The sequence below is a fragment of the Macrobrachium nipponense genome, chromosome 18 (genome assembly GCF_015104395.2).
Source record: "Macrobrachium nipponense isolate FS-2020 chromosome 18, ASM1510439v2, whole genome shotgun sequence".
In the NCBI taxonomy this organism is placed as follows: Eukaryota; Metazoa; Arthropoda; class Malacostraca; order Decapoda; family Palaemonidae; genus Macrobrachium; species Macrobrachium nipponense.
In genome coordinates, this window is record NC_087211.1 from 72,499,080 (window position 1) to 72,523,134 (window position 24,055).

A 24,055-nucleotide genomic window follows, 5' to 3' on the forward strand; every position below is an offset into this window, starting at 1 on the left:
TGGCCTAGTGTTTGTTGAATTGGTGGAAAAGGTGTTGTGGCATTCAACAGTCAACATAGCACATAGCATGCTAGAAGCCACAACGGTGGTTTCCTTGTCTCGGCAACAAGTCTCCTGATTGAAAGCCAATCAGTCGCATGCCACATGCTGCCTTGATGGAATCCTGCCTTGACTGTTGGGTTCCCTTGGTTCTGATTGTCTGCAGCCTGGGATCATTCACTTTTCCTGTTCAGGCAGCACAAACATGCTTGGAAGTTTTAGATGTTCCTGAGAATTTTTTTTTTTTTCTATCTAAGTAGCAATGGTTTCCACCTTTCTTGTTCTTTCTATTCCCAGCCCTTAATTTCGATATTGCCTGGAAGTGTCTTCTAGGCTAGCCTTTTCCATTGGTTTTAGTATCTTCTGTGGCCTGCACATCCTATTTCTGATTAGTAGGCATAACCTGAAAGACGGTTGAATTAGTAGGCATAACCTGAAAGAGGGTTGCTCTCCAAAGGTCATTTTAGTTGTCACAGGGATGGCAAGCTTTCCTCCTCCACTTATTATGTATTCATTTGACAGTATTTGGGTTTTGATACTGTGTTAGATTATTGTCTCTTTGGGAACTTTTTGTGCTTTTTACCCTGTTGGGCTCAGGCAATTCCCATGATATCCACAAGCCTTCAAGTTGCTTCTTATCAGTAGTCCCCACAGCCTTACTCATTCATCTTGGTTTTTGCCCCTCAGGGTTGCATTCTTTTTTCCTCTCCCCTCCTAAAAATTCCAGTGGACTCAATACCTTTTCACCCAAATTGTGGTGGCTTCCATTTCCCAGGATTTCGTGACTAAGAGTATCTCTGTTTGCACATCCCAGTAAATCCCAGAATAAGATTAAGTACAAAAATAGGGACATATTTGACTTTAGGGCTCTTACTTGGACTCCCTGGGTTTTGCTGCCTTGTCTTACATTGTGGAAAGGGCTGTCCTTAATAACCCGCTACTGTGCCTTGCTCCTTGAACTAAACCAGTCCCTTTTTGCTCTCTTAATTGGCATTCTTATGTGATAGTTTCCTTCCACCCAGTCAGTCTGATCTTTAAGCCTTATTTTCAGACTACATGAAAGTGAGGCAAGTGATTGATAGGTATTCAAGGCTTCAGGCAGTGTATTTTCCATGTGTTACTGTGCTTTCTGTTAGAGAAAATAATAATTATGAGGGATATATTTGCATGAAAAAAATTTTCTCTAAAGAAAATTCACTGTTCAACACTTGGAATTTACTAGTTTTGAGTATGTTCAATTGATGTTGCTGCCTATAAGTTATCCTTGAGACATTTTACATGCAAAATAATACATGAGATTCCACTGATCTGCTTGTATTCCATTTTCTGTTTTCTGTATGTTTTAAGGAAGCCTTGGATATCCTTGCAAAAATTTTTTATGTACTCCGAAACTACAGTGAAATTTGTTTTGTGTTTGTCATTCAGGCTAAGTTATATAGAACACAGTGAAATGACTTAATTTTTTTAACTTTCAGATTGGAAAGCACAACAACACTCTATCCTGCTGATGTAGTGTTGTTTGAGGGTATCTTAATGTTCTACCAACCAGAAATTCGATCTCATTTCCACATGAAGTTGTTCGTTGACTCAGATGCAGACACTCGGCTAGCCAGGAGAGGTAAGAGTTTACCTTAAAATTAGGTGAATTTTAGCTTTTGGTAGTATTTATTTTAGATGTAAATGAAGTAAAATATTTTGTTGAAATGTCATCTTCATAGTCTCAGTAGATAGTTTGACATAATGCAAAGAATACACAAGTTCTTGAATCACTGTAGACAGATTATGGAGTATTGTAATGTTGGTGACAAGTTTGGAAGCAAATTTCCTTGATGTTTGAAGTTTGTGGAAGCAAATTTCCTTAGTGTTCGAAGTTTGATTGTGAATCATGAAAATTATGGTTAGAGTTTCAGTATGGTAGTACCTTTATTAAATCAAGATATGAAGGGAAAAAAACGTACAGTAGTACCTCAGGATACAAAATTAATCCGTTCCGATGCAGCCTTTTTAACCCTCTTGTGCCGATCGGACGTATTAAACGTCGTGTCAAAATGTCTCCCGTATGCCGATTGGACGTATTATACTTCTACTCAAAAAAAAAAAATTTTTTCATTTGCAGAAAAATACTTATAGGCCTACCAGCCGAAAACTTTTGAATCACGCACCTTGGGGGATGCTGGGAGTTCACAGATCAAGGCGTTGTTTTGTTTACAATCGTTACGCAGGCGCGCAAGCGCGAATTACTTTCTTATCGCACTAAAAAGTATGAGTGACACATCTCAAAAATTATTTCGTCAATGACATAATTTTTGGACCATTTTAAATTATCCGTTACATGGAGTATTATATATGAAAATGCGCAATTTCATGTAGAATACAACTAAAAAATACTCATGATTTGTAGCTTTTGTCAGTTTTGAAATATTTTCATATGAATAACGATAAGTGCCAAAATTTCAACCTTCGGTCACCTTTGACTCTACCGAAATGGTTGAAAAAAGCAATTGTAAGCTAAAACTCCTATATTCTAGTAATATTCAATCATTTGCCTTCATTTTGCAACAAATTGGACGTCTGTAGCACAATATTTCGATTTATGGTGAATTTATGAAAAAACGTTTTTTTTATGTCCGCGTGGTAACTCTTCTGATAAATTTTTTCGTGCGATTGTCCTAATGTTTGCACCATTTTAAATTAGCCGTTACATAAAGTTTTATATATGGAAATGTGCGCAATTTCATGCACAATACAACTAAAAACAACCCATGGTTGTAGCTTTTATCAGTTTTAAAATATTTTCATGTAAATAACAATAAGTGCAAAAATTTCAACCTTCGATCAACTTTGACTCTACCGAAATGGTCGAAAAACACAATTGGAAGCTAAAACTCTTATATTCTATTAATATTCAATCATTTACCTTCATTTTGCTACAAATTGGAAGTCTCTAGCACAATATTTCGATTTATGATGAATTTATGAAAAAAAAAAAAATTTCCTTACATCCGCGCAGTAACTCTTTCGAAAAAAATCAGAAATTTTTTCGTGCGATTGTCGAAATTTTTGCATCATTTTAAATTAGCCATTACGTAAAGTTTTATATATGAAAATGTGCGCAATTTTATGTAGAATACAACCAAAATTATTGAAGGTTGTAACTTTTCTCTTTTTCGAAATATTTGCATATAAATCACGATAAATAGAAAAAAAAACCACGTTCGGTCAACTTTGACTCTACTGAAATAGTCGAAAAATGCAATTGTAAGCTAAAACTCTTACAATCTAGTAATATACAGTCATTTATCTTCATTTTGAAACAAATTCGAAGTGTCTAGCACAATATTTAGATTTATGGTGAATTTTTAAAAAAGACTTTCTTTCCCTCCACGCGCCGATTCCTGGCCGCAAATCTCTGAAATGGGTACGTCGCATTCTCCTAATATTTGCTCCTTTTCATATTAGGCGTTTTATAGTCTCATATATGAAAATGTGCGCAAATTCATGAAAATAAAAATAAAAAATATTTGAAAGTTGTAGCTATTCTCATTTTTGCAATTTTGCATATAAAAAATATATATAAAAATTGACATTCGGTCAACTTTAACTCGTCCGAAATGGTTGAAAACTGCAATTCTAAGCTAAAACTCTTACAGTATCGTATTATTCAATCATTTGTCTTTATTTTGAAACAAATTGGAAGTCTCTAGAGCAAAATTTAGATTTATGGTGAATTTTTGAAAAAAAAAAAATTTGTTTTTACGTTCGCGCGTTACGAATTCACCCATCATTTTGTGATAATATTTTTTCTGTGTGCTTTGATCGTTTTACAATGTGTTATATATCAAAATTCAAAATTATCACAATTTAGTGTACAATATAACGAAAAAAAAGTAACTCATTAGCTTTAACCGTTTTTCGCACAGCTTGATTTGAATACAATTATGTATGAATTTTTTTTTTGCTACCATATATTGCATTATTTATATATGATAATGATATTTTTTTCATTTCTGATGGTTGCATACTAAACTTCAGGCAATGACAAAAAAAAAGGAGCCAAAAATGAACTCTTAATCTTGAAAACTAAGCGCACCGTGATTTTTTGAAAAAAAAAATTTTCCGCTTCCATTCTCACTCCAAACCCGCCTCGGCATACGGGAGACGTTTTGGTTTTTAGGGCTTAGGCGTAAGAGGGTTAATATGATTTTTTCGTATCTTGAACCAAATGTTAGTTGTAAATTGCCTAATTCGTTCCAAGCCCTACAAAAACACCACAGTAAATTTTATAATAAAGCTAAATTGACCAATAAACAATGAAATACAACAATGTAGACCATTCAATACCTAACATAACCTTTATTGTAGTACGTACCTGTAAATAAAGTGTATTAGTGTACATGGTACAAGCAATATTTTACGTACATGTACGTACATATGTAGTAAAATGTGAAACCTAACCTTACCTCTCGAGTGAGGCGATCACCGTAAGTGGGGACAGAGGAGGAGGACAAGTGGCAGAAAACATGAACACTAACTTTACGAAACACCTTAAAAAAAAAATGGCAGAAAACATTAACACTAAATTTTACGAAACACATTAACAAATGGCAGAAAACATTAGCACTTCTTCATTATCTCCATCCTCGTTCTCCATAGAAAGCATCCTCTTCTTTCCGTGAACTTCTTCAACATTCTTGGGACCAATGGTTAATGACGTAAGTAATTAAGTTCACACACAACACGAGAAAGTAACTTACAATACAATGAAAGCAAAATCACTAACACGAATTTACGTTAACAAACTAAATACGTATATGTGAAGGAACGAATTCCAGTGTTTACGATAACGCTGCCGCAAAAAAATGGTCAAGGAACGCCTTTACATAGAGGCATGATGCTGGCCAATAAGAGAGCAGGATCTTATGGCAGTGACTAGCATAAGGAATCAATGGGAGAGCAGGAGGATGGTGGTGAGTCTACTCAGTTGGCAGCGTGCGAGTTTTAAAATTATTCTTGGTGGTTTGGGCGAATCTCGGGACTTTACAGTAACACACTTTCGTAACCTGAATTATTTTCTTATGCAGAGGCCAAAAAATCTTTCTTTGCTTTCGTAACTTGAATTTTTTGTAAGTTGTGACTTTTGTATGCCGAGGTTCCAAACTAGTACCTTTATTATGAAGAGGATAAAAAAGTTAGTAAGCAAGCCATTGTATTTAACTGTAAAGGAATAGATGGACCAATACCTTTTTAGTGTGTTCGTAAAAGTAAGATTAGCTTTTCAATACCAGCCTGCTACAGTTAGCCCATGTGATGGTAATGACCATTGCAAGTTTTTGATCCTTTATCCGTAATTCCAAAAACTGAAAAGCTCTCAAAACCAAAATTTTTATGGAGGGAAATACCCATTTTCAAAAGTCAAATAGTACAGTTGTATTTTTTAAAATAATGATATTTTTGTTAAAACTTTATTTTGTTCATGAAACTTACCTGTCAGATATATATATAGCTGTATTTTCTGACGTCCGACAGAATTTCAAAACTCGCGGCATACGTAGTGGGCGGCAGGTGGTAGTACCATTCCCGCCGCTGGGAGGCGGATATCAGGAACCATTCCCATTTTCTATTCATATTTTTTCTGTCGCCGGTGCTGGAAACAACTGTTTGCAGTACCTCCGTCTAGGATTTTTGGATTATCTCGCTTCTAAGTATCTGGATTGACTTTTGGTTATCGACTCTGGATTGTTGGATTGGCACGCGTAATAGTGGACTGTTTTTTAATTTGGATTGGCTTTTCTGTGTACATGATGTCGGGATCAAGTACAGGGAGTTTCAGAGTGTGTGTAGGAGTGAATGTAAGGTGAGGCTTCTTAAACCTTCAGTTGATCCTCACACCGTTTGTATGGAATGCAGGGGGCATGTTTGTTTGGTTGATGATCGGTGCAATGAATGTAAGGATTTGACCGATGATGGATGGAAGATGTATGAGACCTATCTGCGTAAATTGGAGCGTGATAGAGTCAGGAGGGCTTCCTCCAGGAGCAGTTTCTACAAAAGGTAAGGAATGTAACATTTCTCCTCCTCTAACACCGGTAGATTTTGTTTCACCTAAACCTGTGATGTTGCCTCCGGGCCCTGTTTCTGTGTCTGGAGAAGGTAATGCCCTTTCTCTGATTCTCGAGTCTTTGCGCACTCTTGAATCTAAAGTGTTGGCCTTGGAAACTGGCCCTGTGAAAGTTTGTGATCGTGCCCCTAGTGTTGTGGAGGGGGCGTCAGATCGGCCCCATAATGCCTCTAGGCCTAGACCTCTATCGGACTCCCAGGACTCAGGGAGAGGGTATGTCGAAAGCCGCAAGAGGGTTACGGGGGCTCCTCACCGATCTGGCGTCCCTTCGGCAGACCTTGTTGCAAAGTCCCAGGCTGTCAAGGAGCGCGCACGGCGCGCTCATCCTTAAGGACTGTGTTTTTCGTCCTCCCGAAGCGTCCTCCCACCCCGCGCAAGGGGTGGAGCGCTCGGAGAGACTCTCGTCCGCTGAAAAGGACGTTTCGTGCTGAGGACGCTTCACGTCCGGCATCGCCGATTTCTTCGGAGAAGCCTATGACGCTTTCCCTCCTCAGAAGAGAGGTAAAACCTTCTTTTCCGACGACCGGCTCTGGGTTGCACGCACAGGCGCGTATCCCTGAGGTCTATGGGTTGCACGCACAGGCGCGTATCCCTGAAAAGCAGTAGCTGTACCTGTGAGAAGGAAGGAGGCGTCCCCTCGCCCCTCGCCTTCTCTCAGGTTCAGTCCTGCCCCATCTTGTTCGTCACCTACGAAGTACAGGCAGTCCCCGGGTTACGACGGGGGTTCCGTTATTGAGACGCGTCGTAAGCCGGAACGACGCTTGGAAATATGTCTTAAACTAATAAAAAGTTATTATAAAAACCCTTACTTGTAATCCTTTGCGGTTACACTACTATGGTTGTTTCCTGTAGTTTTATGTACAAACCCTGAGGAGTTATTTTCATAAAAGAATGCTGGTTCTTGAAGGTAAAAACTATTTGTAATCCTCTGGTGACACTACATTCTTGAAGTTTTATGTACAACCTGGAGTGATTTTGCAAAATCTTGAGGGCTACAAGAACAGCTGATTACTATTTACGTATCATATAGACTAATTAAAGTAAATGTATCTTTAAATAGGCTTATATTATTAGTATCAACAAAACATTTCCTGCCATGAGTCAGAGGCCGTTTAATGAAACGAACACTTCTCTGTCCTTAACTCGGAGCGTCGGAAGACGCCTCTCTCTCTCTCTCTCTCTCTCTCTCTCTCTCTCTCTCTCTCTCTCTCTCTCTCTATCTCTCTCTCTCTCTCTCCTCTCCTCTCTCTCTCTCTCTCTCTCTCTCTCTCTCTCTCTCTGATCAAATTACTGGATAATGTCTCCTCTTTGGATACTTGAATTTGCGTTTGTAATCTAACCAGAAACTTTCGTTTTCGTGTTATTATTACTGGCAAACATCAATGATTTTTCAATTATTTGCGCTTTTGGACTGTTATATGTAAACTAGTATGTATTCATTCGCTCGGAAACTAGTTCCGCATATGGAGGCGTCGACTAAAAACATAGAAAAATACAACATAAAAGTGTCGAAAATCATCATAATCTCAAACCGTTTAACGAAACGAACACTTCTCTGTCCTTAACTCGGAGCGTCGGAAGACGCCTCTCTCTCTCTCTCTCTCTCTGATCAAATTACTGGATAATGTCTCTCTTTGGATACTTGGAATTTGCGTTGTAATCTAACCAGAAACTTCGTTTTGTTATTATTACTGGAAACAAGCAATGATTTTTTCATTATTTGCGCTTTTGGACTGTTATATGTAAACTAGTATGTATTCATTCGCTCGGAAACTAGTTCCGCATATGAGGCGTCACTAAAAAACATAGAAAAATACAACATAAAAAGTGTCGAAAATCATCATAATCTCAAACCGTTTAACGAAACGAACACTTCTCTGTCCTTAACTCGGAGCGTCGGAAGACGCCTCTCTCTCTCTCTCTCTCTCTCTCTCTGATCAAATTACTGGATAATGTCTCTCTTTGGATACTTGGAATTTGCGTTGTAATCTAAGCAGAAACTTCGTTTGTTATTATTACTGGAAACAAGCAATGATTTTTTCATTATTTGCGCTTTTGGGACTATTATATGTAAACTAGTATGTATTCATTCGCTCGGAAACTAGTTCCGCATATGAGGCGTCACTAAAAAACATAGAAAAATACACAACAAGTGTTCGAAAATCATTTTTTCATAATCTAAACAGTGTCGGAAAACAGTGTCGAAAAAATCAAAAAAGCATAATCTCAAAATTTTTGTTGTAATCTAACCAGAAAACTTATTTTTATTAATATACTGTGCTAAACTATAAAGGATTTTTATCATAGTATGCATTTTTTTAAAAGCGTCGTTAACTCGAAAAAGCGTCGTAACCTCGGAACGTTGTAAGCCGGAACCGTCGTAACCCGGGGACCGCCTGTATATTTTTTTCTTTTGGTCCCTTCAGGAACAGATTTTTACCTTTATGGCTCAGAAGACTCGCCAGCAGCAGTCGAGCCTAAGCGGAGAAAGGACGTCAGGCTGCCCGTCAAGAGGACTAAGCTGTCTCATCTCTCTCCTCGTTCGTCTCTTTCCCCGCCTTCGGATCATCGCCGATCTCGTTCTCCTGATATAGCTTGCGCTCAGCAGGACGCTTTTCGCTTTCGTCAGGACGCTTTCCGCGTGAAGCAGGACGCTTTTGAGGACGCTTTCCGTTTTAAGCAGGACGCTTTTCGCACGAGGCAGGACGCTTTCCATGCTAAGCAGGGAAAGCGGGACGCTTTTGAAGCCTCTCGTCAGGACGCTCGTGTGGACGCTCGGAGAGACGTGTCTCCCCATAAGGAGTTTATTAGAAGTAGTGCTATCGAGAAGCATAAGACTTCTTCAGTTAGAAGTTTTAAGGATCATCGCAAGGACGAGTCCGTGCCTGAAGCGTCAACTTCTAAGCAGCGGAAGCCTTTGTTCAAGCCTAGACCTGCTGGACGTACGCCCTCTCCGGATGGACGATCACCTGTTCCTCTTAGAGAATTTGGGAACATAGTAGTCCAGCGAGCTCAGTGGAAGAGGAACCTCCTTTGGTTTCTTCTGTCGGACTATAAGGTTCTTGTGCGGCTGTTACGTTCGTCCTTCGGGGACAAGTTTCAGCCGGCAGCTCCTAGGTCTCCTCCCTCGCAACTTTCGTCTTCCAAATCATTCAAGACACCGGAGTTTGTTGAAATGAAGACTTCTCTTTCAACCAAGAGGGCTTTCAAGAAGCTCCAGGACTTCATGACTCGAAGGAAGGATCAGGGCAAGACGACTTTCGCCTTCCTCCCTCTAGACTCGCCGGGAAGGAGGCGTTTGTATGAGACCAAGGAAGACGTGGGTGTGAAGGTTCCGTTCGTTCGTCTGCACTTGGGGACTTCTCCAGCTTAGTGGACGCCCAGAGGAGGTCCCTCTTATCAGCTGCAAAGGTGTCCTGGACTCCTACGGAGACGGACCACCACTTGAAAGGACTGCTGCGAACGTTGGGAGTCTTTAACTTCTTGGACTGGTGCTTGGGAGTTCTTGACCTTCAATCTAGAAGCCCTGACTCTCAGTCTAGGGGAGCTGTCCAGTGTGTTGTCATGTATGGACAAGGCCGTCAGGGATGGTTCGGAAGAGCTAGTTTCGCACTTTGGAACAGCTTTCCTTAAGAAAAGAGCTCTTCTTTGTAATTTCACCGCGAAAGTCGGTTACTCCCGCTCAGAAAGCGGAATTGCTCTTTTCTCCTCTTTCGGACCATCTCTTCCCCCAGACGTTGGTAAAAGATCTAGCAACTAGTTTGCAGGAGAAGGCGACCCAGGACCTTTTAGCACAGTCCTCGAGGCGTCCAGCAGTTCCTTCGGCATCATCGTTTGTGAGACCTCCGAAGAAAGTTAAACCCTTTCGCGGAGCTCCTCCCTCGAGAGCAGCTCCTCGAGGGAGAGGACTTTCAAGAGGAAGAGCTTCCTTCAAACCGAAGTCAACCAAATGAAGAACATGTCCTTCAGACGCCAGTCGGGGCCAGACTGAAGTTTTTTGCGGATGCATGGAGGCAGAGAGGGGCGGACCCTTGGACTCTCAAGATCGTAGAACAAGGGTACAAGATCCCCTTTTTGCATCCTCCTCCTCTAACATCAACTCCCAGAGACCTTTCCCCGTCTTATCAGGGAGAGAAGAAGCGCATCCTTTTCGATCTTTTAGATCAGAAGATCGAAAAAGAGAGCGGTGGAGCAAGTCGAGTGGCCTGGGGTCACCAGGCTTCTACAACAGGATTTTCCTGGTACTGAAGCAGTCGTCGGGTGGCGCCCAGTCCTGGATGTAAGCAGGCTCAATCTTTTAGTAGAAAAAAGCAAGTTCAAGATGGAGACGTCTCAGTCAGTGCTAGGAGCCTTGAGACCTGGCGACTGGATGGTGTCCCTAGACCTGCAAGACGCTTACTTTCACGTCCCTGTCCACCCTCTTTCAAGGAAGTACCTGAGATTCATCTTAGGAAACAGAGTATGGCAATTCAGAGCCCCTTTGTTTCGGTCTCAGCTCGGCCCGATGGTATTTACCGTAATAATGAAGAATGTGGCGAGGTGGTTACATTCTTCAGGATCAGAATAAATCCCTATACCTCGACGATTTGGTTGATCAGAAGCTTCGTCGAAAGGAAAATGTCTGAAGGACCTTCAGTCAACTTTAACCTTAGCAAAGTCCCTGTGGGACTTTTAGTCAACTCCGAAAAGTCACATCTGACCCCGACACAGTCCATCGTTGTATCTGGGGATTCAGATGGATTCAGTGGCTTTTCGGGCGTTTCCGTCCCAGGAACGTCAGCGTCTAGGCTTAGAGAAAGTCTCAGCCTTCCTAGGGAGAGAGACTTGCTCGGCGAGGGAATGGATGAGTCTGCTGGGCACCATTTCCTCGCTGGAAAGTTTGTCTCCTTGGGAAGACTGCACCTCAGGCCTCTTCAATTTTTCCTAGCGGAAGAATGGAAAGCCAAGGAGGATCTGAATGCGATCTTAAAGATTCAAATACAGTAAAAAGCCACTTAAAGATGGGGTTTTTTTTCAGGTAAAAAGGCGCCACGGTTTTTTTTTGGTTGGAAGGGGGGGGGGATTTTGGCCTGGCTCGACCCTCCCCAGAAGGTTCGCGAGAGGGCTTGATCCCAAAAATCTTCTGAGCACCCCGACCTAGTGGTTGTTTTTACAGAACACTTCCATTTCCGGTTGGGGAGCAACACTAGGAGGGGAGGAAGTGTCAGGCTCCTGGAGAGGGGAACAGGTAGCCTGGCACATCAATGTGAAAGAACTAGCAGCGATCTTCCTGTCGCTGCAGTTCTTCGAAGACAAAGTGACAGCAAGGTCATCCAAGTCAACTCGGACAGCACCACAGCCCTTGCATATCTGAAGAATCAGGGAGGAACTCACTCCCGATCCCTTTCACCTGGCAAGGGAAGTTCTGCTATGGGCAAATGTGAAACAGATAAAGATTCTGACGATTCGTCGCAGGTGTGCAGAACATCAGAGCAGACCTTCTCAGTTGACAAGATCAAATCCTGCCAACAGAGTGGACTTTACACAAGAAGTGTCAGCAACTATGGAAGTTGTGGGGACGTCCTCTGGTCGACATGTTAGCGACGTCGAGGACGAAAAGGCTTCCTCTGTATTGCTCCCCATTCCTGGATCCAGGAGCAATTGCGGTGGATGCGTTGCTCTGGAGTTGGACAGACCTAGACCTTTACGCTTTTCCTCCATTCAAGATCTATGGGGGAAGTCATGAGGAAGTTCGCAGCATCAGAAGGGACAAGGTTGACCCTGATCGCCCCGATGTGGCCAGCAAGAGAATGGTTCACAGAGGTCATGACATTCCTTGTGGGACTTCCCAAGGACGTTGCCCTGGAGGAGAGATCTACTCAAACAGCCTCACTTCGAAAGGTATCACCAAAACCTCTCCGCTCTGGATCTGACTGCGTTCAGACTATCGAAAAGTTGGCCAGAGCGAGAGTTTTTCGAAAGCAGCTGCGAGAGCAATCGCTAATGCTAGAAGAGCCTCTTCAAGAGCTGTTTACCAATCAAAGTGGGCCTCCTTCAGGGCATGGTGCAGAAAGGCAAGGAATTTCCTCTTCCACGACTCTGTGAACCACATAGCCGATTTTTTGCTTTTCCTACGAAATGTACAAAAATTGGCAGTCCCCCGACCATTAAGGGATATAAAAGTATGTTGTCGGCCGTTTTTCGACACAGAGGACTGGACCTCTCTGACAACAAGGATCTCCACGACCTTTTGAGATCATTTGAAACCACCAAGATTCCACAAGCGAGACCGCCTTCTTGGAACCTCGATGTGGTTTCTTAAATTTTAATGTCAAAGTCCTTTTGAGCCTCTCCATGAAGCGGTCTATGGGAATTTGACGAAAGAAGAAAGCGCTTTTTCTAACTTCTCTGGCGACGGCGAAGAAGAGTTAGTGAAATCCAAGCGTTCAGTAGCCAAGTGGGATTCAAGGGGGACAACGCTGTCTGCTCGTTGAGTCAACTTTCTTGGCTAAGAACGAGAACCCTTAGTCTAACCCTTGGCCCAAGAGCTTTGAGATCAAAAGGTATGTCGAGTCTCGTGGGTCAAGAACCAGAGAGAGCCCTGTGCCCTGTCAGGGCTCTCAAGTTCTATATTCACAGAACTAAAGAGGTAAGAGAGGTCCCTCAGGTAATCTCTGGTGCTCGGTGAAAAGACCAGAATTGCCTTTGTCAAAGAATGCTGTGGCTTTCTTTTGAGGGACGTCATTAAAGAGGCTCATTCATCTTGCCAGAAGACTGATTGAGCCTCTTACAAGTGAAAGCTCACGAAGTCAGAGCCGAGCTAGCTCTCTTGCCTTCCAAAGGAATATGTCTATCAAGGATATCCTTGATAGCACCTTTTGGGGGAGCAATTCCGTATTCGCCTCACATTACCTTCGGGATGTGAGAACGATTTACGAGAACTGTAGTTCTTTGGGGGCCATACATTTCTGCGGACACAGTTTTTGGGGGCTGAAGGTAGCTCTCTTCCTATCCCTTAGCTTAGAATAGGTTAGTTTTATTGTTGTGTTTTTGGTTGATGGTGAGATCTTCTGTGAAAATCTCCCCATTCTTTAGATTAACTGTCAGGGTTTTTTTGGTTAGTTGGTCAGGTGGTGGTCAGTTGCTTCGTAGCCCTCATCATGTTTGGCTCGATGGTCTTGTCACGTTGAGGTCACGTCCCCGTTGACAGAGCATCTAGAGCGCACCAGCACTACAGGTCTCCACCTGGCTGGCAACTCGGATTAAAGCAGAAGCAGGCTTAAGTGACAGTAATCACAGAGTCTACTTTGCTAACAGGTAAGGAACAAGATGTACATCATCTACTTAATTAAGTTTCCTAAAAATCCTATTCTGTCTCTTCCCACCATCCGAAGGTGGGATTCAGATATATATATCATGACAGGTAAGTTTCATGAACAAAATGTTATTGTTATAATACAATTAAGTTTGTTCATACTTACCTGGCAGATATATATAATTAGAGTGCCCACCCTCCTCCCCTCAGGAGACAGTGGCATGGATAAAATATGAATAGAAAATGGAATGGTTCCTGATATCCGCCTCCCAGCGGCGGGAATGGGTAACTACCACCTGGTCGCCCACTACGTGTGCCGCGAGTTTTGAAATTCTGTCGGACGTCAGAAAATACAGCTATATATATATCTGCCAGGTAAGTATGAACAAACTTAATTGTATTATAACAATAACATTTTACTTATTTTACCCTGTTACATTCCTTGTGTTATCATATCGTATTATAGAATATGACATTATGATCATGTGCCATTTAATTTCTGACAATGCATGATAAAGTATACTTTAAATTAAAATGTACTTAATTTTTACTTAGGAAAATCACCTTGGAGAATCGGCACTTTTTAACAAGTCGACAACTATGCAACTCTTCATAAACATGTGATGATACTGATGTTAAATGCATTATCAGTGGAAACTACTGGAACCGAGACAGGCATAGTAAATCCAGCTAAGGATAATTTACATAGTAGTAAATGTGACTTGCACAGTACATGATACATGTGGTGAAATCATCTATGGATTATTTTTCAAGAGTTGCACAATTCATGAGTATTAAGTTAAATAGTGCATTCTGATGCTGTACATATTTCAGTGTTAAATAGGTTTTTTGGTGCTGTAAATTTTTCAGTTTTACATAGTTATTTTTGTTGGAATAAAATTTGTTAAGTGTATTTATGCAGCAAGCATTTGATATAAAAGCTGAAAGACACCTGGCCCTAGGTGTTTTCCAATAACAGATTTTGGACCTGTAACTATAATTAGACCATTTCATTCACAACAATAAATCATATATGTTGTGGGTTTTGTATGGGTAAGTTAATTTTCCTTGTGTAAAAATTACATTTGAGTTAATCATGCCAAGATGAGAAATGACTGAATTACCTTGCTAAAGAATAAAAACTCCTAATTAATGCACTAAAAATGGTTTTAAGAACCCAGAGCCAGTATTCTGTACACCAGTCAAGAGGGAATAAGTGGAATTTGATTATGCTCTTTGTAGATGAGGTATCAATGTTTCTCCAGTTGTTACTTTTATAAAATCAAGGTTATTCTAGCAAAAGGGAGGTTGTTTTCCAAAAAAGAAATAGAAGAACTGCCATGTAATTAATGGATTGCCAGGGGAACAATTGTATTCTTTTAGAAAACTTGAATGTACAGTAGTAGTTGGAAATGATTTGCTCTATCATAGCCACCATCATCATCAGCATAATCACACTTGGCAGAGCTATTTCTTCCAGTAATCAGTGCCGTTTCCTTTTCAGTAATGCGAGACACCAGAGACCGTGCCAGAAATTTAGAGCATGTCTTAAATCAATACACGAACTTAGTAAAACCTGCCTTCGAAGAATTTTGTTTGCCTGTAAGTAATGTGACATTCTTTTTCTCTTCCATATTTTCTTAATGTATATTTTTGCAAGGGAGTTTTTTTTTTTCTTCTTCTTCTTTTTAAATACCAAAATGTCTATCCAGATTTGCTTTTCTGCCTTGTTTTCCACTTCAGTTTTCCTTTTGGCCCCACCCTGTAATATTCCGTTGTTCCGACACGGCATACAAACCTCGGTCCTTTTACAATAGGAAGGTACTAGCGGCAGCTGGATAGGTCATAAGCTTCGACAAGGGGTTTCGGTAGTTAACTGCTTGTCCGACAGGCACGCGCGCGCGACTGGGAGGTAAACAAATCACTTTTGCTTTCGGCCTCACAGCGAGTAGACGTGTGTGTTCGACGCTCTCTTGCCTGCTTCTCGTCGTTTGCTTTCCTTGAGTATATGGTTGTGTTTGTGTATGAAAGAATCATTGTAAGTACAATCATTTCTCTTTATTCATTTAATTGTGATTTATTGGTCAATCATGGAATCTCCTCGCCTCGCTACCCCACGGAGACTATGCCTGGGTACCGAAGGGCGTAAATGCGGAAAGTTCCGCTCATTCCCGGAAAATTGACCCACATATTTGTGCGCTCCGGTGTCGGGGGCGCGAATGCACCCGAGCCGAGCCCTGTGAAGTGTGTAATAATTGGTCGAGGCGCAGTGGACTTTGTATGAGGGCAGGAAGAAGCGGAAGGCCTGCAAAGCTCTCCCGCGACTCCTTTGGTTACGGACACTTCGTCTTCTTTCCTGCCGCCCGCTCAGCTCCCACGTTTGGCGCCTTCCACCCCTTCGGGGGGGTTTCTAGGTCCTTCTCCTCACCTGACTTGTCGAGTGTGGAGGAGGGCGCTAGATACCCTGACGTCGAGTTGTACTCTGGGTCCTCTATCCGTTCGTCTTCGCGCGAGCGGGTAGAGGATCCTGCTAATCACCCGACTTTTGCTTCCTCAGGTGCGGTTGCCGAAGAAGGACGACCTCGGACAGGTGTGGGCATCGTTGGGGCTGCAGGGCGTGCCGAGTGTCCAGGCAGGGGCTGCTCTACCATCTCGCTGGCTCCGTGGCGGTCACCTATGCGACGGTTACGGACCACCACCACGACCCTTACAACACCTGGCTACGCTTCACCTCCTCACCTGGTCTCTGTAACACCTACTACATCGGTGCAGGGGCAGTCGCCGTTACCACGGGGGAGTGTGAATGCCGCCACCTGGGTTTGCCGTGCTGCCGCGACCGGGACTTCGTGTGCCCGAAGAGCTCGCCCCTGGACCTCCCACCAGTACCAAGGATGTCTGTGCCGCTGGTCCGTCCAACTGGACCACCTGCACAGCCTGCCGTACCTGCCGTACCTGCCCAGCCGCCGTTCACGGACGTGACGTTGATGACCACTGCTGCCGTTCCTGTACCTGCTCCTGCCGTCTCTACCGCTGTTCCTGTGATGCCTGCACCTGCTGATGTTGTTCCTGTTCCTGGCGCCGCTGCTCCCGATGCTGATCTGTTCGGACAGGTGCGTCCGGGCCCTGTTGCTTCGGCAACAGCAGCCCCGGCTCCGCTCTGGATGACAGATCTGACATCGGTCCTGAGGAGGTTGACGAAGAAGAAGAAGAAGAGGAGGAAGGTGTCGTCGTCGTCTTCATCGTCTTCTTCGTCGTCGTCGTCGTCTGCCGCCTCTTCCCCTTCTTCTTCTAAGGCTCCCCCGCCGAAGAAGAAGAAGGTCGCCTCCCCCCCCCCAAGAAGTCTCCTTCGGGAACTTCTAAGGGCCCGTCTCGCTCTGGTGAGACGGGGGTTCTTCCGCTGGTCACCCTGCTCCTTAGGGGGGCAGGACCCGTCTCTTCTTCCGCAAGGAAGAAGACTACGGGGACCAGAGGAGTGCCGGCTAACACCGGCACTTCCTCACCTGCTGTTAGTGTGGTTCGGCCACGGCAGCAGGATCCGTCTCGGCCTCTCGTTCGCGAGAGGTACCGAGTGTACGGTCGCCATAACAGCGACTGTGCAAGCCAGGAAACCAGACCTCTGAGTCCGCTCAGCGTCAGGTTCACGGCACGGAGCGGAAGACTGGTGACAGCCGCTCACGCGACTCTCACCAGACCAGCTCTCGCGGCGAGCAGCTGGCTAACCCGGGCGGACGTGACGGTCCATGACCGGCCACGGGCTGAGGCGGGAAGAGGTCCCCCCGTTCGCATCCGGCACCAGCCACTGGCTGGTACCAGCGTAAGTGACGCAGCCGTGAGGATAACGCATCCGGTCTTCAGCACCGTGACAGTGGAGCTCGCGGTCGCCTGAGACCGTCACTCTCACAGAGAGCGATCGGGTACGGCGACCAGCACCAGCTCCTCTGACACACGAGACCGGGGGCCGCTGTTCTCGGTCCAAGCCGTTCTCCACAGCGAGACGGCTCGACTAGGTCTGCAGCTCGATCGCCAACCGCGAGTTGACGATCGCCTGCAGTCTTCCAAGCCCACTGGTTCTGCCAGCGAGCGAGGTAAGGGAGCGTCAGGTCTGCCTCCTCCCATACCTTAACCAAACCTCCTCGGGTTACAACCGGGAGGGGCGAGGTATTGAGGAGTTGATCGTTGAGGGGTGCGCCCCTCAGGATCCCACCACGTCGTCGTACGTACCAGGCACGGTTCTCGGACCAGCCAGGTCGTACGCACAAGTGGTTGGAGGAGACCGAGAGGGGTCTGTCGCTGTTCCTCCCCACGAGGGAGGAGGGTCTCGGGAGATGCTCCTGTTTGAGGGACTGGATGGTCTGACTCCGCAGGACGCAGTCACTCCTGAGATCCAGAGGAACTTGCCGAGGTTATTGCGCTGATTCGTCAGCACAACGACCTCGCGGAAGGATCGACCGCTCCCACCATCCGAGCCCACGTCCCGGCTCGAGTCGTTCTGGGGTCCGAAGAGGGAACCCAGACCGACGGTGGGTTTGCCGCGTTCCGAGCTTGCAGACTCAGTGCTGGACCAGGTTGAATCGCTTGTCTCCGGACAAGACGGTTCGCTCAAGTCTGGCAGGTCGAGCAAGCTGCTTCCACCTCCTCTGCTGCGACAGCGGCGTTTTTACGTGCCATCTGAAGACCCGATGCCGCCCAAACAGGTGAACCCGGAGTTAGCCAGGCTGACTCCGGGTGTGTCTCTGCAGCAGCTCCTGTCCGAGAACCTATGGTTCTCGCAGCAAGAGGCACTCGGCCTGGAATCTACCGCCATGGCAGCTTTCCAGGCCGTCTCCTGGCTAGATCTGTGGTCCCTCACAGTATCTAAGGTCGCAGCCAACTCCGGGGGAATTTTTTCTCCCGAAGATGACTCGGCCTTTAGGAGACTTTGCCAGTTCTGGAGGAAGAGCCATCTCCTTCCTTGCCCACCAGACGGTGAACCTGTGGGCCAACCTGGTTCTCCGACGAAGGGACGCTGTCCTTACTCGGGTTTCCAGGGCGAGGGCCGGGCGTGAAGCGGCGTTGGGACTTCGAAACGGACCTTTACGGAGTTCCACGTCTCTCTTCCCAGGAGAGATGGTGGACGCTGCGGTGGACAGACGGCGCACTGACGACAGTGACCGTCTGGTTCACCCAGGCAGTCTCGAAGGCTTCTGGGCAGCCTCGGACTGCGGCCAAGTCTAAGAGCTCGGCTAGCGCTTCCTCGGTGGCTAAGACGGTCGGTAGCTGCGTCGAAGCCCCGGGGAAAAGACTCTGTCTTCTTCGACTTCTACCAAGGGGAGCCGTAACCAGCCCTCCTCCCAGCCCTCCTCCTCCCATGGAGGCTCTGGGAAGAAGTCGAAGAAAGGGGGGAAACGCTAGGGAAGACGGCGTTCCCCTTCCCCCTCACCTGCTGCCGGAAGTGGGGGGGTGCCTGGCCAGCCATTGGGCAACTTGGCAGCGCTACGGCGCCGAGACCTGGATTGTAGATGTCCTTCGGGAGGGATATCTATTACCCTTCGAATCTCGGCCACCCCTCACCTCCAACCCGGTCCAACAGCGTCGTACGTTCCGAGGGTCATCGAAGGACGTAGCATTGAGACAGGAGATCAAGACCATGCTGAGCAAGAGAGCTGTAGAAATCGTCACGGATCAGTCACCGGGCTTTTACAGTCGACTCTTCCTGGTGGAAAAGTCTACGGGAGGCTGGCGCCCGGTGATAGATCTCTCTCCTCTGAACCTGTTTGTTCGCCAGACCGGTTCACGATGGAGACGGCACGCTCAGTGCTCGACTCCATCAGGGAGAACGATTTCATGCTTTCAGTGGACTTGAAGGATGCGTATTTCCAAATACCCATTCATCAGTCCTCCAGAAAGTACCTCACCGCTTCATTCTCGACGAGGGACGGTGTACCAGTTCAGGGCACTTTGCTTCGGTCTCTCAACCGCCCCACAGGTGTTCACGCGAGTGTTCACTCTGGTGTCTGCTTGGGCCCATTCGCATGGGATACGTCTGATGAGGTATCTCGACGATTGGTTAGTCCTGGCGAGCTTCCGCTCGCAGTTGCTACAGGACAGGGATCGACTGCTCGAGTTCTGTCGCGATCTGGGGATCGTTGTGAACTTCGAAAAGTCCGATCTCGAGCCCAAGCAGAGGATGAAGTACCTGGTATGCTGATCGACACGGTAGCAGGGCGAGTCTTCCCCGCAGACTCGCGGATCAGCAGATTCAGGGAGGCAGCCAACCAGTTCCTGTCTCGGCAGGAACAGGTAGATCAGCGATGGCAAGTCGTGATCGGACACCTGTCGTCACTCGAGAAGTTAGTCCCTCACGGGCGTCTTCACCTGCGGTCTCTTCAGTGGAGACTAAAGGAGAGTTGGTCACAGGCGACGGATCCCCCAAGCTTTCCAGTGTCACTGACACCGGAGGTAAGGCAGGACCTAGCCTGGTGGCTGGACGACAGGAACCTCTTAAGAGGAGTGCCTCTGCGCACTCCCCCCCCGGACATAGCAGCTGTTCTCAGACGCATCGACCGAGGGATGGGGCGCACACCTGGAGGAGTTGCTGACTTCAGGAGTGTGGGACGAGAACGACAAGCACCTTCACATCAATGTACTGGAACTCAAGGCAGCGTTCCTCGCTCTCCAAGAGTTCCAGGACCGCTTGATGGGACACTCAGTGGTGTTGATGTGCGACAACACCACGGTAGTGGCCTACGTCAACAAACAGGGGGGCCTAGTGTCTCTCCCGTTGTACCAGTTGACTCGGCAGGTGCACGAGTGGGCCGAGGCACACTCAATAGAGCTGTCGGCACGCTACATTCCAGGGAAGAGGAATGTAGTAGCAGACACGCTCAGCCGTCGGGATCAGGTGATAGGGACCGAATGGTCTCTACACCAGGACGTGGCGGAAAGGCTCTTCGACCTGTGGGGGGGGGGCGACCAGTCGTGGATCGTTCGCCACCCGGCACAACAGGAAGCTCCAGGTGTTCTTCTCGGCCGTGCCGGACCCAATGGGCAGCTGCAAGAGGGACGCTCTTCAACATCCGTGGGACAACCTCTTCGTCTATGCCTTTCCCCCGTTCAGCCTGATTCGCAAGGTGATCAGTCGAGCACTGGTCACCCCGAATCTCAGAATGATCCTGGTGGCTCCCAAATGGCCACAGGCCATTTGGTATCCGGACCTGCTGGCTCTTCTCGCAGGAGAACCGAGAGAGATTCCCCCTTGGCACAACCTTCTCGCCCAGCCACACGTCGAGCGGATACCACCGAGCAGTCCAGTCCCTAAGTCTTCACGGCTGGCTGTTATCCACCATCTCTTGCGAACGAGAGGCTTTTCTCGTAGCGCAGCAACAGAGATGGCTGGAAACGTCCGTCAGTCCTCTGCAGCTGTGTACCAGGGAAGTGGGCCGTCTTCTGTGGTTGGTGTCGTAGACGGGGGGTCTATCTCCTCTCAGAGCCACTCTTCAGCAGGTAGCGGATTTCCTCGTTTTTCTTCGCCGAGAGAAGCTCCTCTCAGTCCCCACAGTCAAGGAAACAGAGCCGCCTTGGCGCTCGTCCTGAAACTGAGGGGATTGGACATCTCGAACTCGTTCGAGATCTCCTTGCTTATGAGGAGCTTCGAAAGGTCTTGCCCACCCAGGGACTCAGCCCCCTGCGTGGGATGTGACTCTCGTCCTTAGGAGTTTGACTCGAACGCCGTTCGAGCCACTCCTGAGAGTCGTCAGACAGGGATCTGACCCTCAAGACCCTCTTCTTGCTGGCCCTGGCATCGGCGAAGAGAGTAGGGGAACTTCATGGCCTTTCCTATGATGTACGACATTCCAGGGGATGGTGGGGATCTGTGACGCTCGATTTCGTCCCGAACTTCGTTGCGAAGACTCAGAAACCGTCGATCCCTGACGACAGGTTCGAGTCATTCACGATTCCCTCCCTATTGGACTTCACCGATAATGATGCGGATGAGATGCTGCTTTGTCCTGTGAGGGCGCTACGGCGCTATCTGAAGAAAACTCGACACCTCAGGCCTGAGTGTCGACGCCTCTTCGTTAGCACCGGGGTACCAACAAGAAAGAAGTATCCAAGAACATTCTTTCATCTGGCTGCGTGAGGTCATCAGGAGGGCGTATGAGGCTGATGGTAGTGAGACATCCGTACGTCCCGTCCGAGAGCTCACGAAGTCAGAAGTATTGGCCCCTCGTTGGCGTTTCGTAAGAACTTCTCCGTGGCGCAGGTCCTGAAGGCAGGGGTCTGGTCTAACCAGACTACCTTTACGTCCTTTTCTACCTTTGGGATATTGCCCACAGGTCCTTGGATACCTTTTCCTTGGGACCCGTGGTGGCTGCTCAACAAGTTGTGTAGCTAACCCAGACCTCGCAGGCTGAAACAGCATCGAGTCCTGGTGTGACTGTGTGGATGGATGTGTGAATGAGTGAGTGACTGGCTCCCTCTTCCCGTCTTTTCCTCCTCCTCTACCTGTGGGCAGAGGGCCACGGTCGTCACTACGCTGGATGAGGACGAGATGCCAGTGAGCTATGTGACAGAGCCCCATCCTATCCTTTCACTAGGGATAGGAGCAGAATATCCACCACTTCCTCCTACAAGGGGGGGGAAGTGGATGCCTAGAGTCAAACCCATGAACTTTATATTTGCTCCTGTACAGGAACAAGTTCTTACATTGCTGGTACGAAGAGATACGCTTGCCTCTCTCTTAGTACTCGGTCCAGAGGTCTGACCATTGATCCTGCGGTGCACCCCGATCAATCGGACAGAGGCTTGGATCCCTCCCTCGCTCTTACGACCAGGGAGGCTTCCAAGGTTGGGCGAACACCAGTCTGTTCACAAAAGACTCAGATTCCTCCCACCAAGAAGTGAGTCTTCCTATTGTAAAAGGACCGAAGGTTTGTATGCCGTGTCGGAACAAATGACAATTTGTCCAAAATTGCATTTTTTCCTAACTATACAAACCTGAGGTCCTTTTACACATAGCCCCACCTCATGCCACCCCTCACTCTGCAGTTTTTGCTTGGGCCAAAAGCAAAAGTGATTTGTTTACCTCCCAGTCGCGCGCGCGCGCCTGTCGGACAAGCAGTTAACTACCGAACCCCTTGTTCGAAAGCTTACAACCTATCCAGCTGCCGCTAGTACCTTCCTATTGTAAAAGGACCTCAGGTTTGTATAGTTAGGAAAAATGCAATTTTGGACAAATTGTCATTTTAAAATATAAAGGTCACGTTTTTTCAGTTGATGTGTTAGAAGATAATTCAACTTTTTTGGATGTGTAAGTTTTTTAGGTATAGTTTTACATGAGAAAGCAAATAAATTATTGGCTTGTGCCAAATTGAGATACACAGATTTGAGTATCAGTAAAGAAGGAAAGTTTCCTTTGACTGGATTATCTCCATTTGCGTGGCAAAACAAAATAATTTTTACATTGATACATACTTGAACATTTTCAGTGTAACTTGTGGAGAGACTTATATACCTAGATTTATTCAAATATTATTAGTCAGTTTTACTGTACACAATAATACCAAAATCTTATGTGATTCGGGTTGTGCAAATTCACAATAGCACGAACTTTTCAATGGAACCTAACTAATCTTCGCAAGTATTTCACAGACGCGAACACGAGCGCCACCTTATCGCTTTTATGTGTAGAGTAAATAACATTAATAAAAATAATAATTTCTCTCTCTGCTCTCTCTCTCTCTCTCGCTCCTCTCTCTCTCTCTCTCCTCTCCTCGCTCTCTCCCCTATCTCTCTCTCTCTCTCTCTCTCTCTGTCTAAGTTAGTGGTGAGTAATTTATAATTGATCTATTAATACCTTTACTGTCTAGAACTCTAATTATGCTGTTCTAAAACATAGACACATAACTAAGAGTTGTATTAGTCCAAGTGAAAAGCAGTGTTTGTTCATGAAAAGGAATTTCAGAACAAAAAGAAAGACAGAATACAGAATTTCTTAAAAGTGGTTCAGAAGACTTCTAAAAATAGATCGGTTGGTCGGAATGGGGAAAGAAGAGAGAAATGTGTTGTACGTATGTAATCTTCACACACGCCTATATTTATATCAACCATTTATTTCCTTTTTTAAGGGTAATGTATTAAGCTAGATTTTAAATGAAATTACAGAAACTTTAATTTTATTTCAAAGGTAGCTTAAGATTTAGTTGGCAGGATTAGGGTCATATTTATTATTTAAACCCTAGACGTAAGCATTTATTAACATTGTTAGAGACCGTGCCAAACTTACGTGAAAATTCCCTTTGCGTGAGGCGGTCAGAAACCTAACCTCGCGGAATTTCGGGTTATTACTGTATTTGTCATAGCTTTAGTTTAATTTTATTTTCTTTTTTCAGACAAAGAAGTTTGCGGATGTCATAATTCCAAGGGGAGCAGAGAACACAGGTTAGTTGAGTTTTCTTGTTCTGTTTTCCTCGTTTCCAGTTTAGTGCACAACTAGTCATAACAAATGATGCTAGGTGGTGTGAATTAATACATACAGCATTGCATTAGCACCAGTTACTGTTATGGCATTCACCTTTTGTAGGTTTAGTTGCACAAGTGACACTCCACTTGGTCTTAGTTTTAAT

At 45.8% G+C, this 24,055-nt stretch overlaps 2 protein-coding genes across 2 annotated transcripts in view; one reads left to right on the forward strand and one right to left on the reverse strand.

Moving 5' to 3' along the window:
• LOC135197152 (uridine-cytidine kinase-like) overlaps positions 1-23,948 on the forward strand; it is a 44,447-nt gene extending 20,499 nt beyond the window's left edge. The window contains exons 6-8 of the mRNA XM_064224126.1: positions 1,515-1,657; positions 14,956-15,053; positions 23,822-23,948. Of these exons, the coding sequence (XP_064080196.1) occupies positions 1,515-1,657; positions 14,956-15,053; positions 23,822-23,875 (295 nt within the window). The 3' untranslated portion in view covers positions 23,876-23,948. The remainder of the gene's footprint in view (positions 1-1,514; positions 1,658-14,955; positions 15,054-23,821) is intronic.
• Positions 1-24,055, reverse strand: part of LOC135197158 (uridine-cytidine kinase 2-like) — a 162,650-nt gene that overhangs the window by 69,839 nt on the left and 68,756 nt on the right.